The sequence below is a fragment of the Plutella xylostella genome, chromosome 10, assembly GCF_932276165.1.
Source record: "Plutella xylostella chromosome 10, ilPluXylo3.1, whole genome shotgun sequence".
Lineage (NCBI taxonomy): Eukaryota > Metazoa > Arthropoda > Insecta > Lepidoptera > Plutellidae > Plutella > Plutella xylostella.
This window is the reverse complement of record NC_063990.1, coordinates 1,247,577-1,263,722: the sequence shown is the minus strand read 5'-3', so window position 1 is coordinate 1,263,722 and position 16,146 is coordinate 1,247,577. Positions and strand designations below refer to the sequence as shown.

Here is a 16,146-nt window from a genome sequence, read left to right as displayed (position 1 = left end):
ACTGCTTGCAGGCATTACACTGATTACAAGCTATTGTGCTTTATAATGTATCCAGTATTTATTTTTAACCTTCGTTTTCACAGAAAAGCGCACTGTTTGTGTTCTTCACGGCTCGACTCTGGGGTACAAAAGTACCTGGCAAGGTAAGTAAATACCTACTTAAACTTATTAGCCATTGAGTAATGAATTATGATCATTACAAACCATTTATAAGTCAATGTTATTAGCCGCCCTCTTTACTAGTACCAACCAGCACCTGTGGGAAGTCGGCATAGCATGCTAGTGACTAGTGAGTACTTAATACTAACAATCTACGTCCTAGGGACTGAGCAGGTTCCTCCCTAGGTAATTTCCGCGTAGATAATAGGTAGGTACATAGGTACACTCCAAAATTACAAGGCCTGTTTAAATATTTATTTTCAAATAGGTTACATTTTGTTTGTTCAATTGTGCAGTAAAATATTATTTAAAACTTATGTAACTACAAGCTATAGGCTCCTTCATTCACCATGGCAATTCTGTTCCGTCAAACTGCAAGAACTTGCCACTGTCTCCCTCTTTCAACTGGAGTATGGTATCTAGCATCCCTTGCACACTGGTCTCGACGTCTAGGGGTGCGTTTTTCCCGCCCATGTCGGTCTTCACCCAGCCGGGGTGGATGCACGCCACCAGGATGCGGTCCTTCTTGAGGTCCAAGCTCATTGACTTTGTGGCTGCGTTTAGCGCGGCCTGGAATAACCACAAAATAATATTTTAATAAGTTTAATGTGGTACCTAACTACCTACATACAGCGTTGGTATAGTAGGTTACCTATTACATGAAAACGGTTACCGTTACCGTTATCCACGGCGTTATAGTTAAGTAATGGTTTTATTTTCAGGAAGGACTAAGGTATACATAATAAACGGTTACCTAACTATATTTCGCACTTATCAGTTCAGATGTCCGTAGGTACACAGTTTTATGGTTTATTTACCTTAGAGCACCTGTAGGGGTAGAATCCTCCTTGGTCGTTCTTTTCAATCGATCCGAGTATGGAGCTGAGGTTGATGACGGCGGCCCTCTCCGCGCCGACCGGCCGGTCGCTGTGCTTGTCAGCTGCCTGCTTCAATACGGGTAAGAGAGCCTGGCGAGAGGAATATTTAGTAGGTAAGTTATAAATATAGCAATAAGTAAATTTCGTCTATATACAAGTTTTGCGGCGTTATATTATTATGGTCTTGAAGTTATTCAAGTTGTAAGATACTTAAGTTTATGGTTTCTTACCTTTGTAAGCATTATTGGTGCTACGGTGTTAACAGTAAGATTCTCCAGGAGCTGTTCCGATTTCACCAATTGCAATTTAGTAAACTTGGTGGAAATCCCTGCATTGTTAATTAGAAGATTCAATCCTTGGTCACCCATCACTTGTGATATTTTCGGTACCACATCACCGAAGCTATTCAGGTTTGTTAAATCTGTAATAATTAGTAAATATAAATTGTTTAAGAATTATTCTTGTCGATCCAATTCTAAATACTTCCGTAGTTATTCAAAGGATTAGTTACACACTTTAATCTTTATTATTATTTAGTTAAAAGGAGAATAAGTCGGCCAAATTGTCGGATACAACTCACTTACCCAAATTCAAAATGTGGAGGTTCTTGTTCTCCTGAGCAAGCTGTTTGAGTTCCTAAAAATAAAATATTTAAATTGAAATAAAATAACCTGTATGTTTTAAAATTGAAATAACAGCGCGAAAGTACCGGAACCGGAACTTCGGCACGGTTGGGCGGAAACTAAAACGACTTAGTGCTGCCGATACTACATTGGCATGTCTATAAAACATTAATATATCAATTTTAAATTAAGTGTATGAGAATAAAATCTCATGTAGTAGGTGATATGAAAGGAAAGTTATTTATATTTGTCTTGTATCATCTTAACTATACACTTAAATTAACCAATTATGAAGATTCTTATCATAATCGAACAATGATTCTCGATTTATCGACATCACTGTATGACACATCAGTGTGCAACATTTTCAAGGTCGATGACGTCAACAACAGCTGTCTCTTTCTCTCAAGCTCTCGATTACCGTACAAAAACCACTTTACAGTATCGTTTTCCAAGTTGTTAGATAGACTTTGGTTCGTTCCGGCTGTGTTAAAGTGATTTAACTTGAAGAATATTTAATTAGAAGTTAATATTGTGAATATGGCTCCCATTGGTAAGTAATTTATCATATCGTGCACTTACATCGGATGGGGTTCGGCATGTCGCGAATATGTTTTCGGCCTTGTTCTGTTTGGTGAGGTGTTTCACCATTCCGAGTCCCAAGCCCCTGTTGGCTCCAGTGATTAAAACTGACTTCATCTTGTAATTTCACCGGTAGCACTAAATATTGAGTAATATATCCGCCTCGCTCTTACGACAACTGCATGTGTGAAGTGAATTCCCTTGTCTCTGCTTTGATATTTTACGTCAAAGATGACAATTCTCAACAAAGTTCTGAGGGTGAATTACACAATTAAACCGCTCAGCCGGTTAGATAACGTGCTTTTAATAGCGCGTAGAAGTCTCAGCAGTAAGTAGATATTTAAGATTTGTAAAAGCTCCCGTATAGCCAGTGTGGACTTGAAATCTAACCTCAATGCAATAGCATAATATTTTGTGCAATCATTGTTTTTTCCCCCAATTATTTTCCTACACAACTTTGATTTGTGGTAGAATATTGATGGTTTTTGCTTACTTAGAAATACTTTACCTTGCAAATTATTGTCTCCTAATATCCACTATTTTATTGTGTTCATGAATATCAATGTCCAGGGGGCTGGATCTGTTGTCTCAAGGAGAAGTCTGTAGCTCCATTAGAACCTTATGTTGAAGGTACAGGATCCATTCCCATACTATTCACTGGCTTCTGTTAACTGAAAACTGCCTATATTTCTGTCTACACAGTTTATGTGCTATTCTGTCAAGCTAAGTCTGCACACTCATAACATTTCTACTGTTCCCATAAACTTGGTTAGTGACAGTTTTGTTCCATAAATTGTAGATGGAACCTTTGAGTACGACCTGGCGGTGCTGGGTGGAGGGTCGGGAGGGCTGGCGTGTGCCAAGGAGGCGGTGAACCTCGGAGCCAAGGTGGCCGTGTTCGACTATGTGTCTCCCTCACCGCAAGGATCCAAGTGGGGTCTCGGTGGAACTTGTGTGAATGTTGGATGTATCCCCAAGAAGTTGATGCACCAGGCTGCTCTGCTCGGAGAAAGCATTCATGTAAGTATTTTTTAAAATCATATTATATGTTACTTACTAATACCGATTACTTCACTTTATTATTAAAATCCCTTCATTTACTAACTTACACCTATTGCCAAAGCTCATTTTTCCATAACCATATTTTATAGCTTCAATACAATAAGTGATGTTTGTTATAGGGTACGGTAAGTGGAAGTTGGTCCTCTGCCCCCCCTCTCCTCTCCTCACACCCCTGTCCTGATCCTGGCATGAAACCTTACCTCCTTGTAACCTATCCTGGTGTTGGTAATATCTGGTGTACTTATTTTTTCAGTTGTTTGTATGAATAAAAGATGCATATTGAATGTGAAACAAGATGTGATATATTTAATAGTGCGGTCCATTGTCAGATGTATAATGTAGACCATATCTGATAAGCTATGAGGTTTTTTGTATTGTGAGAATGAAGAACAATGCTAATTTCTCTTTTGAATACCACATAAATGTTTTGTTATGGTCTGAATAATTCATTCTCAGAGTGCATTAGTAACTTAAGTTTCTGTGTAAAATGTGAATATTTTCTACCAAAGGTACTTCTTGATGTTAAAATGGCTTCAAGCCACATAAAAATTAGTTTTGAAAGGGTAATTTGATGATAATTATAGTGATATTGAGGCAAGACAGAGTCAGCTACAAATTCTAAACATAAAGGTCACTGGCTAGAAGATCTTTGAACATCTTGATTTCAATTTCAATAATAATTTTATGCTTATGGTAATTCTAGGCTTTTGGACTACCTACAGAATTTTAGTTTTTAATGTAGGTGCCTACATATTATTTGGCTGCATTAATTGGGTAGCTGATAGCTGGATGTAGCTGGATGAGGACAGAGTTGCTCTCTGGGAGTCACACAATTCAACTCCTTGGATGATGTTAATAATAATAAAACATTATCATGTACCTATCTAGAGAACCAACCTACCTATTATAAGCTGTATTTTTTATTATTATGTATTTAGATTACATGAAATGTCTGTTTTTCATATCTACATCTGATAAGTGTCATACATGAATTATTAGATTAACTACCTTCTAAAGACTTACTAGTTACTAGTGTTTCTACACATAAATTATTCCTTATGTATAAGTGTCGCTATTACACAACCACTTGTAATTATTGTAGATACAGCTATCTGGATGATCCTAAATATGTACAGTTTAATTTCAAGTTATTACTTAATCGTTTCTACATACCGCAGCATGTTACATTGTAGGTATGCATAAGGGAACTGTCCAACGGGTACCTAACGCATATCCAAGATTAAGAATTTGTCACATACAGTTCAGCTCAGTTTAGAAGGCAAAAATATCAAAAAAAGTATCTACGCCAAAAATCCAAATATAAGTTAATTTTATTGAAAGCATGAGCATCTATGTATATTGACTATTAATGTTTGTTTATGGTGGCATCAATATCGATTCTATAAACTAAATATAGGTGTCGATCAAGATAATCCAGCAAGCATAGCTATCGTAGTGTAGTATTTTTACTCTGATATAGTGTTGAGCCACGCTGAGAGTCATATCATACCTACCTGCTGCCTTCTACCCATTCAATGTTTAAATGACGATCGATATGAGTACAAAAGTCCTTGTTTAATGAATGCTGAAAACGCGATATTTGTTCCATCAATGTCTAATCGATTTTATACTGAAGTAGCCTTGATGACGGCATCGATAACGAAGAAAAAAGTTGTGGTTGCATAAATAAATACCTAATTAGTCTTTTATTCCGAAACGAGTATGGTTAAGTTTAATAAAAAATATAATTGTTTAAACGATAGCTTAGATACTCTATCTAAAGTCATTAATGTTGTATTTTTATTGTATTTATGTGAAGTATGCATTAACACTTGGCACAAATTATGAGTTATGTTAGTATTGGTACTGGTAGATAATTATGTAGATAATCAGCTACGCCATGTGGTTAGGTGAGGTGAATGAGTAGGTAGGTAGAGCTACGAGTCAAGTTGAAGTGTAATGTGTAACAGGTACTTATTATTCATATACGGGACGATGCATCACATAAATGAATCTTCTATGTTGTGTATTTCCTCTTGTAATTTCTGTGTTTGTGTGTAATACAGAATTATCTATCTATCTATAAATGAAGACACAAAGTCGACTTGCAGGATTCCGTTAAGTTAAATATGAGAATCAGATACAAACCAAAGACTGCCCTTCTGCGTTAATTCTATGATAAGTATAGCAAATCCAGACATGGAGGAGACAACCACGGCTTTCGATGATAAGTCATAAGAATTTTCCACTTGACTGGGCATCATGATTTGCATTTCATGACGCCATGAATCATTAAGAAGTTGTAGCGGGATTGTTTCCACAAAACCTGCAAGTCATGGCAGAATGGCGGAATCCCGACTTGATTAGGTATATGATTAATATGATGTATGTATAGGTAGATATGTATAAGTACATTATATACGACGAGTGGTCTTGTTGTGCAACATCTGATTGTATTACATGTAGAGATAAATGTGATAATGTAACGTGTTAGCGTTGTTACTATTTTGTCATTTGTATGTAGCCTCTAAGTTTCTGGCCTATATTTTCATAGTCATATGTCATGTTAGTTTAACGTAAGTAGGTATATGTTAATTATGTGTTAAGTAACAAAAACGTCGGTGTTAATTTTTATCCATGATAGGCCGGAATAATTTCGATATAAAGATATAAATGTCTTGATTAAAATGTGGAAAGATAGTTATTGTATTGAAGCTATAAAACCACAATGTAATTTATATAGGTATTTCGTTAAATAACTTTCATTCATGTCATTAGCCACAAACTATTTATTACATACAAACTATTTTCTCATCCTTAGTGCTATATTCACAAACAAAGTACTTCTGCCATTATCAGCTCATCACAGTTAGCACAATAACTTGCAAAATTAACAGCTAAATTCATATTTATTACAATCGCATTAGTACTAACTTTGATACATTCATTCACGCTTACGACTACCCTATATTGGTTTTACTAATCACTGAATTAAATCACAGCACGGTCATCATGACTTGAGTTTCAATCTATTTTTATTTTGTGCCTGTTAGATTAGTCCTATCACACAAGTAGGTACATATTGTAGATTATTTTAAAACCCGTTAGGTACCTACTAACTTTACGATAGGATAGTTTCCCAAATTTTTATTTTTTGTCACACACCTTTTAACCGAATGTATAAACAGCAATAGAATGTGTTACGTGACTGCCCCCCACCACTGAAGATAAGTGTGGATACCTGCCCCCGTATTATGTAACTCCGAGTGGGGTTGGTTGGTATAAAATGGCTGACAACTTCGAGCATTATTAATTAATAACTTTTTACTGACTTATCTGATTTCACAAACGATTATGTTGAATGTAAGGATATATTGTTAGGCTTCTTGCATATTTCTTTCACTAAGATTTTTGGTGTTTTCGGTTAATAAGTCTCTAAGTTGATACCAATTATCACCGGTTGCTAACTCTCAAAAAGTTACAAAATACGGGGGCTGCTATATTTGTGTACTTTGGAAACTACCCTATTATTCATTTCCATACATGCTACACCTTGATCAAAAACCTAAGGAAACCTGTTTGAAAATGTCTGAATAAAGGCTACCTGTGGGATAAAAGTCATGCTACTCAAGACCGTGACAGCATGTCTTTTATCTCAAAGCTAGTCACTACTCAGACTTTGTGATGAAATGTGCTAAGAGAATAATTTCTCACGTCCAAAAAAACTATAATTTCCAGGAAGCGACCGCCTACGGCTGGGAGATCCCCTCAGTGGAACAAGTGAACATCAACTGGGCGAGCCTGACTGAGGCCGTGCAGAACCACATCAAGTCCGTCAACTGGGTCACCAGGGTCGACCTGAGGGACAAGAAGATTGAATACATCAACGGACTTGGAGAGTTCAAGGACCCGCACACGATTGTGGCGACGCTGAAGAATGGCAGCAAGAAGGAGGTAAGGATTTTTTTTAGGTATTGATGATTAAAATGAATATATAGAATGCATTCACATCATCTACTTCTCTAATTCAATGTGTATAGTTATTTAGTCAAGGGTCTTTTTGTAGTAATCAAGAATTTTACTATGGTATACACATTAATTTAGTTATAAATAGCAGTCTGTTAGGATAAAACATGTTCATTATTTTCCTATGAGCTATGAGTCCGTAACGATAAGGAAATCCTCGAAACAAAACTGGTTTTGACTGTTCGATAATAGTTTACAGTTACTTGTTAATTTTTAAACTTTAAACTATTGCTATTTAAATGCTATTGAAAAAATATGCCACAAAACTGCAGGCATCTGATCATTCTTGTATGGAAACGCTTAGAATTTAGGTAAACACTAACAAAATTATATGTATATTTTACCTCAATTACTTCCACTATGTTAGTTACTTAGGTTTTCCAAGTGCCGGGTGTATGTTATTTAAACCCCCTACCCCTCTCTTCCGTCGAAGTCCTCAAAAGTCGTAGAACAAAAGTTTATCACAAAGACCCCCTGACGAACTCCCTTTCAGCTTATAAATTTTTTAACACCCTGTATATAACCTCTCAGGTGACGGCGAAGCACGTCGTGATCGCGGTGGGCGGGCGGCCGCACTACCCGGACATCCCCGGCGCGCTCGACTACTGCATCACCAGCGACGACATCTTCAGCCTGAGCTCCCCGCCAGGCAAGACGCTGGTCGTCGGCGCTGGATGTATCCTTTTTGATGAATATATGTAACTAGTGGAAGTGGTTGAAGTTTGTGGGGTTCGCTCGGGTGGGAGAGGGCAGACATATTATGATATTGGATATTCTTGGGTAAAAGGAGTGTGAGGATTGATAATCTACCTCAACTGAACAATAGTGGTTCCATCGTAAAAGTATCACACTATCTACTAACTGTTTCTTTCACTATTTCTTCTCCTGAGTGACTGAGCCTTTGTAAAATGGTGGTAGTCTTATAATCTTAACAATCAACAAATAGGCGTCTTCAAAGACATGGCATGTATATCTGTTCTCTGACGATTGAACAAAAAGCCATAGCACAATTCAATTGAAAATTTAATTACAATCCAAGGTATAAACTATACTTGTGTATACTTCAAGGTAGCTCTGTAACTTCTGTAAGCCAGCAACCCTAACCTCCAAATCCAAACCCGCAAACAATACACTCCTCAACCCACACGCAGACATCGGTCTCGAATGCGCGGGCTTCCTCCGCTCGCTCGGCTTCGACGCGACCGTCCTCATTCGCTCGGTGCCGCTGCGGGGCTTCGACCAACAGATGGCCAACATCGTCACCGCCGAGATGGAGGAGAAGGGAGTCAAGTTCCACCACAAGACGGTCCCGCTGTCGGTGGAGAAGCTGGATGATGGGAAGCTCAAAGTACGCTGGCAGAACACCGCTACTGAGGAGAAGTGAGTGGGCGTAATTTATTCTTCGTCTTATGTTTCGTCTTTTAATTTCTGTAAAAATATATATTGTTTTTAACAAACTATATTGTGTAGCGGTCTGTGTCCAGAGACGTTATTTTTAGCCGACATGATAATGATGATTGTGATTGCGAAATCAAACATACTTATGCATAATTAGAAATAACTTGCTTCATAGTCGCCGCAAACTAGTCACGACTTTAATACAAGTTTTTCTTACAATACACATAAAATTGTGCAAAGCATATAGCTAGTCACAGTTGCCTTAGGTCCTGGATTTTAGGTAGACATTCGCTATCACCCGACATATCTCGTATTCTAAGTGAAGTATTGTATGTAAAACACGTGATATCGTATGTTGAGATGATTTCGAGTGATTGAAATTGCCACCCAGGGGCAGCTACTTACACCCCCACAAATAATAGAATGTTTTAATAATAATGTAGAAAATGCTTTTAGCATTAAGTCCACCTTTTTTGCACGTATATGTCATATTTATGCAATAAAGTATTAAATAAACAACATAATATGCGTCGCAGGTTCGAGGACGTGTTCGACACGGTGCTGATGGCGACGGGGCGCTACGCACTCACCAAGCAGCTCAACCTGCCCGCGGCCGGGGTCACCGTGAGTTACACTACATATTGGAATACACGGCGAGGCCATAACACTGCGTTGTGACGTCGCATCGCACAAATCTGCGACAGTAATCAAGCATTTAGTATGGGAATACTTCCAAAGCAGTCGCAGATTTTTGCGATGCGACATCGCAACGCAGTGTTGTGGCCTCGCCCATACTGTTTGCTCTGCGATGCGATTGCACTTTAGCACATAGCTTTCATCTCAAGACATACTGTAATATAAATATAGCATTGAGTACACTTATTTTTATTATTGTGCAATAATTGATTAAATAAAATTTACATAATTAATGTGCAAATAATTTCTTAGTGAAATAAAGGAAGAGGGAAATATAAAGTTGGACGAACAATGGACCATTTCAGCTGAATCTAGATACGCATATAGGTATAGATTAGGTCAGTGGAGTCAGATTTATGCAAGATACTCATACATCTGTACTCTTATATTCCCGCACTCATATTGCCGTATCTACCCATATTGCCGTATCTACTCATAACATAACCGCCTCCTGACCCCACCACCCCCTCTTCCAGTGCCTCAGCAACAACGGCAAGGTGATCGCGGAGACGGAACAGACCAACGTGCCCCACATCTACGCAGTGGGCGACGTGTTAGAAGGCCGCCCGGAGCTCACCCCCGTGGCGATACTGGCGGGCCGACTGCTTGCTAGACGGGTGTTCGCCGGCGCGCAGCAACACATGGACTATGAGAATGTGGCCACCACCGTGTTCACGCCGCTGGAGTATGGGTGTGTCGGGATTAGCGAGGAGACTGCCACGCAGAGGTTAGTAGTTAGTTATAGTTGCCACAAACTTTTTCATCAAATGCTGGACATAGGAGCGGAATTTTATAACCGTACGCTACGAAAAGCCTTTAAACTCATACCTAATATGATAAAGAAAGGTTTTATGCCATGTGGCACCGCCAAGAAGCAGATAAGACAGTTGAATACATCCACCTAACAACAATATGTATTCTTGTTTCTACCGAGCGCTTATCTCGGCTATTGGAATATCCTCGGCTGTTGGTCCAGTTTACCCAGGAGCTAGGCCTCTGTATGCAAATAATTTAATTATCTAAACCAGAATTGTATAATAAGTTATATCGTGTGCAATAAATTATTAAACTAAATATTCCATGATAATAAAAACCAATCGTAACTATCCAGATACGGCGCGGACAACATCGAGGTCTACCACGCGTACTACAAGCCGACGGAGTTCTTCATCCCGCAGCGCAACATCAAGAACTGCTACCTGAAGGCGGTGGCGGAGCGCGCGGCGCCGCAGCGCGTGTTGGGGCTGCACTTTGTAGGCCCCGTGGCCGGCGAGGTCATACAGGGCTTCGCTACGGCTATCAAGTTAGTATTAGATTACCCACTGAGCTACTGAATATAAATTTCGTTCAGGAGCATAAAGTACCCATCGCAAAATGCACCCTTAGCATAATGTACCCTTGCAAACAAAATCCTATTATACGATTTTTTACAATTAAATTATAATTATGTTGTGATCCTGTCTGTTGGTTGGTATACTTATTAATGTATACATTTATCTATATTATTATAGGTAACTAGTTAGTATAGTCTATTATAATTGTATTGTGTTTTGGTTCTCCTTCAAACAAAATGTTGTCGAAGACCTACACCTATTTACTCTATGTAAACCTTACCGCATTCATTAAAACCCTAACCTTTTCCCTCCTCCCCCAGATGCGGTCTGACCATGGAACTGCTGATGAACACGGTGGGCATCCACCCCACGGTGGCCGAGGAGTTCACGCGCCTCAACATCACCAAGCGCTCCGGCAAGGACCCCAACCCCGCCTCCTGCTGCAGCTAAGCACCTCCTACAAGTGTGTGTCGCCCTGGTACTTTGACGGACTATTGGTCACTATGTTTCATGTAGTTTTTTTTATGTCACAAGATTTTGAGACTTGATGTAATAAGTATGTCTTGCAGTACCCAGAGATTTGTGATGGAGGTCATGTTAAATAGCGATTTATTGCTATGGTTGTAGAGCGTAAATTCTAATTCTAGCGCCTAAGTTATATTTTAGGATGTACAGCCATAGCATCACACATCTCTGAGTACTTTTGACTTCCTACGATCTATAATGACCTAGTAATTTGGATTAACTCATCAGTATCTATGTGACATCTTGCCGTTCCAACTTTTGATACTACCATATTGAAAATAACTAAATAAATCCGTTAAAGTACCAAACATTGCGTCTTGATAGGTAGTTAAGATCGAATTCAAATTTAATTATTACAGGGACAGGGATATGCAGTAAATGATGCCTGTTTTATGTCCAATTACAATAATAGCGCCAGCGCAAAAGATAGTTACTTAACAGTAATTTTAGAACACACAGTAATGTCGACTTTAGGATCAGTGGTTATAGAGGCAATAGAGTTTCTGTTTTATGAAATTCCTTACTCATTCTATCTTGCTTAGTTCAGTATTTTCATGTTTAATACCGTATTTCTTTATATATATTTTTATGGTAACACATTGTTATCCTAGTTAAAAGTTCCCCTCAAAGCTGTTTTGTAGGCTACAAGCCAAGATATTTTGTTAAAATAACATAAAAAATATGAATCGAACAAGTTAGGGTCGCAAAATTGACTTTATTTAGAAAATTAATGAATCATGAGTATGTAATGTGTTTATAAAATTTTGAAATAACTGTAGTGATTACGGCTACATAATATCACCCAGTATTATTGTTATATTTCACTTGATTCTAAAATGATCACATCACATAGTGTAGTATTGAAACATTCCGTACAACACAACTGACCAACGCAACAAAAATGTTAATGAAATATAATTTTAATTCTCTCAATTTACGTAAAACCGAACAATGTGATTTCTTTTTTTAACAATAAAGTGATATATTTATACGCAAAACTATCGTTTTCATTATAAAATGTAAATAAATATAAGTATTCATAAGATAATATCTGCATCGTGCATCATAAATATCCGGATTCATCACATCACATATTACATTTATCACACCACCTCAATACTGTTGTAAAATGCACACTTTCAACCTCAACAAATCACTCATTTTATACTAAAATAAGCAAGTAAGCTTTTCTAAAGCAGTATTAAAAAATATTATTCTAGGGAAAACTAAGATCATGATCTACTTTTGTTTTATGTTGTTTAGTTTATATGTCATTTCTGAACTCGCACGGGAACCAGACGCGCGCGACGGGCAGCGGGTAGTAGGGGTGCGCCGCCACGCGCGCGTTGTCGAACCGCCAGAACTGAGGCCCTTGGAAGAAGTATGTGTCTGGAAATTAAAAAATGGCCTCAGATAAACACAAACTCCAAATGTGATAAAGTTTGAATGAATTTATAATGCGTGAAGCACTCAAATGCAATGTTTGTTATGTTCATTATCGATTTTAAATCATAACCGATTCCTCAATCAATAGCAACATCTCCAGGCCTCCAGCCTAAGCTGTTGGTTAGGGGCTATCAGAACTTCCAAAGTAAATATAATTAGATCAATTACAAACCTCCTTCCCAAATAATGGCGGCGTCTATCGGATACGGAAGTTGTCTCCAAGCGGCCATGCTCTTTGGATACCTGGCGTCCATCTTGGACGCCGCTTCGTCGAACCTCCAGAACTGTTCGTCGCTGATCAAATAGGTCTTATTGTTGTAGTTGGAGAGGAACACAGTAGTCAACTCGGTCACTGTTTCCGGTAGCTGGTAGTCGGATAGATTGCCTGTGTATGTTAGGTAGAAGTTGGTGTCGAATTCCCAGTACTCTCTTCCTGTAGAATAAAAGGTAAAATACGTATTTTTTTTTAAATAATAATAATGTACCTACTCGAGAAAATGAGGTGGCTATAGATAGACAATAGGTAAGGGAGAGTGACTAGTGGGAATTTTACACCTTTCGGTAAGTGAGGACGTGATGTGTATGGTGCGCTAGAGTCGCCACCTAGCGGCACTCACGTTGCACGGCCAAACAAAAAGTGCGTTTATTTTCACTGCTGGGAACGGAGCGAAAATCTCCGCTAACACATGCAAAGCTCACAACCTGTAAACCATGGTGTGACAATCAGAAGCTACTCGCTAGTGAGCCACCTGCTTTTCGTTATACTTTAGCACGCACTTGATAGATCGCGAGCCGTATCGCCATTTCAACACTTCAATAACTCACCAGAGAATATAACCACATTTCCATTGCTCTTCTCATAGAGGGCGCGAACGAGCGCGACGCGCGCGGGCAGGCCGGCGAACAGGTGTTGGTAGCGGACCGGGTAGCCTGGAGCCACCACGCGGCGACTGTTTAGCACCCACAGCCACTGGGATAGGGTGCGTGGTTATTTCATGGCTTTGAATCTTAAATTTTATATAGTTAAGAGGTTGTATAAGGCGCGCAAATTATGTAATGAGGGGGTAAGGAACTTCTTTGCAGCGGTAGGTATGTCTTAATCATCTCGTTAGCGAGTGATCATTTTTTTTGCAATAAATAAGACTAGTGAAGCGATGGCTTAAGAAATTGGCTATGTACTTCCGCGCTTCCTCCATCTATACCTACGTAGTTGCCTCACGTAGACACTCACCTCATCCTCAAACACGAAGATCTTCCCTCGGATCACCTGTATCGCATCGTAGTTGGAGAAGCAGATGTCTGGCGTGTCCTCTTCCTCCCCTCTCCCCGCACCCTCCCCTGCCCCTTCGCCGTCCGCCGCCCCCTCGCCCGGCCGCGTGTAGGGCGCAGCTAGAGGACTGTCTGTAGTCTCCGACTGGTCGTCTTTCACTGGAGATAAGAGAGGATAACATTAACATAGTACCAGGGTTGGTAGGTATATGCTTGATTACTCGTACTCGTAATTCTACCAGACTAGAAGATCGAATCAAATTAACTTTTGTGGGAAAATCATGCTGTACTTATATTTAAGTTCTCAAGTTCCTATTAAGATTGGGTTTCGTAGTTAAAAAACAGCAGTAAAAATAACATCCTTACTATACAACTCATGCATGGCCATGATATCGTCCATGTCCAGCTCGACGGTCCCCTGGTAGTACGGGTACATGACACTAGACGGCACCTCCGAGTGCCACAGCCCCAGCGCGTGCCCCGCCTCGTGGACGGCCACGGCGAAGAAGTCCGTCATCTCGTAGAAGTCTTCGTCGTCCTCTGATGACGTCATGTGGCCCACCCACAGCTCGTCGTCGTCGAAGTGCATGGCGCCGGTGGGCGGGCCGAACGCGTGGGCTAGCGCTTGGCCCGGACCGTCGAATGGGGTCCTGGTTGTAGAAGAGAAAATTAACTAAGTATGGGATAATGTCATGGTAATGAAGGGTTACTCAGGCTCTGTCTTAGACAAGGGCTCAGTTTATTAATATTTCAAAGCATGAATTTAAGTCATTCTTAATGGCCATTTAAGGTGTGCACGCCATCAACTTGACATTTTAGTGAAGACACCGGCTGTCTGATTTCTAATAGTAACTTAGGTAGGTATCTAATGTGATTTTTAGGAAAAACTGTTTTAACTGTTTTGAAAAAAGTGAGACTAAGGATCCACTACATATTTTTAATGACTGAGCCTCTCTATTTCCCTATGACTTAATTCAGCCGATAATTTACATAATAAATTATTAACTACTTATTCAGCATTCCTAAACTGTATACAAACTAGGTAGGTATCTAACATAATGATTCTTACATATCACCATGATCGCCAGTAGTGAACGACACCTCAATGTCCGCTTTCCCCGCGTCCTTCCTCACAAACTGCAACCCTCCGTACGGCGCCCACACGGCCAGGGCTGCCGTCATCAGCTCCTCGACCTGGTATCGGCTCAACAACTTGGCCCCGTTCATGACGCGGAAGCTGATGCTCTTGTTGGCCCAGCCCTGTGTGATCACGAAGCGGCGGCGGCGGGGGTTCGGTATGTCTTTTACGCCGCAGCGCTTTCTTGTGAACAGCTTAAAAAAATAAAGTAAGTATGAGATACTTTTGTATTGATTTATGTCGGGTGTGGTAAACTGCAAGTGTTGTGTTTTCCACTCCTGAATACAAGAGTGAGACAGCCTCTCAGCCTCAAAGGAGGGGCACAAAATATACAAACTCTGTCCTTAGCATTTCTCATCCAACCTCTAAGCTACCGTCTATTGCCGTCAGTCCAGAGATCTGAAAGGGGCGTCCCACGATACGTTTGCTATCCGTGGTCTCCCCTGAGAACTACTGGTCTAAACCAACGATTATTTATCGACAGAAACCAATAAACCAATGAATGTGCTGACCATATGCCTCTATCCTAACCTGCTTAGTCTCCTCATCCAACACCCCCGTCGGCGGCAGTCCGGCGAAGGCCTGCATTTTGCGGACGGCGTCCGCGACGGACCGCGGCGTGTACGCGGGCTGCACGTCCGCATCCGCAGGCGCCGGCAGGTAGCCATAGCGCTGCATGAAGAAGAGCTGTGGGAAGGACCATAGATTAGACAAACTACCTCCTTATTGTTAGACCGGTATGTATAGCGCGCGCTAATAAAGAAACGATATCAAAATGGCAGACGTTACATGTTATTGTATCTGTACCTGGTGGTGTGTGTGCGGCGTGTGGTATTGCGGTTGATGCAACACTCAATGCGTGCACTCGCTATGTCATGAGTGGGAGTAGGAAGGATTTAATGGTATTTTTAAGGATAAGTATACGTATTAATATGATCTGAACGCTATATTTTCATATCGTTTCTTTATGCGAGCGTTATAGTCGGGTAGGTAATATTCCTTGTTTCTTG

The 16,146-nt window shown here is 40.0% G+C and overlaps 3 protein-coding genes across 4 annotated transcripts; 1 reads left to right on the top strand and 2 right to left on the bottom strand.

Moving 5' to 3' along the window:
• Positions 1-399: 399 nt before the first annotated feature.
• On the bottom strand, positions 400-2,380 carry LOC105382937 (C-factor). Its single transcript, XM_011552929.3, has 5 exons — positions 2,243-2,380; positions 1,622-1,673; positions 1,268-1,458; positions 978-1,127; positions 400-729 (listed from the first exon to the last, which is right to left on the bottom strand). Exons 1-5 carry the CDS (start codon positions 2,357-2,359, stop codon positions 505-507), a joined length of 735 nt encoding a protein of 244 aa, XP_011551231.3. The 5' UTR covers positions 2,360-2,380; the 3' UTR covers positions 400-504.
• LOC105382938 (thioredoxin reductase 1, mitochondrial) lies at positions 2,054-11,548 on the top strand. Of its 2 annotated transcripts, none has more exons than XM_011552932.3 (9): positions 2,054-2,213; positions 3,042-3,262; positions 7,043-7,258; positions 7,862-8,006; positions 8,482-8,710; positions 9,265-9,352; positions 9,901-10,151; positions 10,536-10,727; positions 11,079-11,548. In XM_011552932.3, exons 1-9 carry the CDS (start codon positions 2,201-2,203, stop codon positions 11,206-11,208), a joined length of 1,485 nt encoding a protein of 494 aa, XP_011551234.3. In that variant the 5' UTR covers positions 2,054-2,200; the 3' UTR covers positions 11,209-11,548. The 2 variants fall into 2 exon arrangements, with proteins under 2 accessions (XP_011551234.3, XP_011551233.3); XM_011552931.3 differs by lacking the exon at positions 2,054-2,213 and adding an exon at positions 2,432-2,570.
• A 329-nt stretch (positions 11,549-11,877) lies between these two features.
• LOC105382958 (matrix metalloproteinase-2) lies at positions 11,878-15,820 on the bottom strand. The gene is made up of 7 exons (XM_048623725.1): positions 15,668-15,820; positions 15,068-15,330; positions 14,365-14,648; positions 13,961-14,157; positions 13,555-13,699; positions 12,902-13,162; positions 11,878-12,672 (listed from the first exon to the last, which is right to left on the bottom strand). Exons 1-7 carry the CDS (start codon positions 15,812-15,814, stop codon positions 12,548-12,550), a joined length of 1,422 nt encoding a protein of 473 aa, XP_048479682.1. The 5' UTR covers positions 15,815-15,820; the 3' UTR covers positions 11,878-12,547.
• Positions 15,821-16,146: the final 326 nt, after the last annotated feature.

Excerpts from the sequence above, each read along its gene's own strand:
- LOC105382937 (XM_011552929.3), bottom strand. The coding sequence starts at position 2,359 with ATGAAGTCAGTTTTAATCACTGGAGCCAACAGGGGCTTGGGACTCGGA. Across the intron at positions 1,459-1,621 it reads CCTCCACATTTTGAATTTGG|ATTTAACAAACCTGAATAGC; the intron begins GTAAGTGAGTTG and ends TAATTATTACAG. Across the intron at positions 730-977 it reads ACCCCTACAGGTGCTCTAAG|GCCGCGCTAAACGCAGCCAC; the intron begins GTAAATAAACCA and ends TGGTTATTCCAG.
- LOC105382938 (XM_011552931.3), top strand. The coding sequence starts at position 2,474 with ATGACAATTCTCAACAAAGTTCTGAGGGTGAATTACACAATTAAACCG. Across the intron at positions 2,571-3,041 it reads AGCGCGTAGAAGTCTCAGCA|ATGGAACCTTTGAGTACGAC; the intron begins GTAAGTAGATAT and ends CATAAATTGTAG. Across the intron at positions 7,259-7,861 it reads AGAATGGCAGCAAGAAGGAG|GTGACGGCGAAGCACGTCGT; the intron begins GTAAGGATTTTT and ends ATAACCTCTCAG.
- LOC105382958 (XM_048623725.1), bottom strand. The coding sequence starts at position 15,814 with ATGCAGCGCTATGGCTACCTGCCGGCGCCTGCGGATGCGGACGTGCAG. Across the intron at positions 13,163-13,554 it reads AAATGTGGTTATATTCTCTG|GAAGAGAGTACTGGGAATTC; the intron begins GTGAGTTATTGA and ends TTTATTCTACAG. Across the intron at positions 12,673-12,901 it reads CGCCATTATTTGGGAAGGAG|ACACATACTTCTTCCAAGGG; the intron begins GTTTGTAATTGA and ends TTTAATTTCCAG.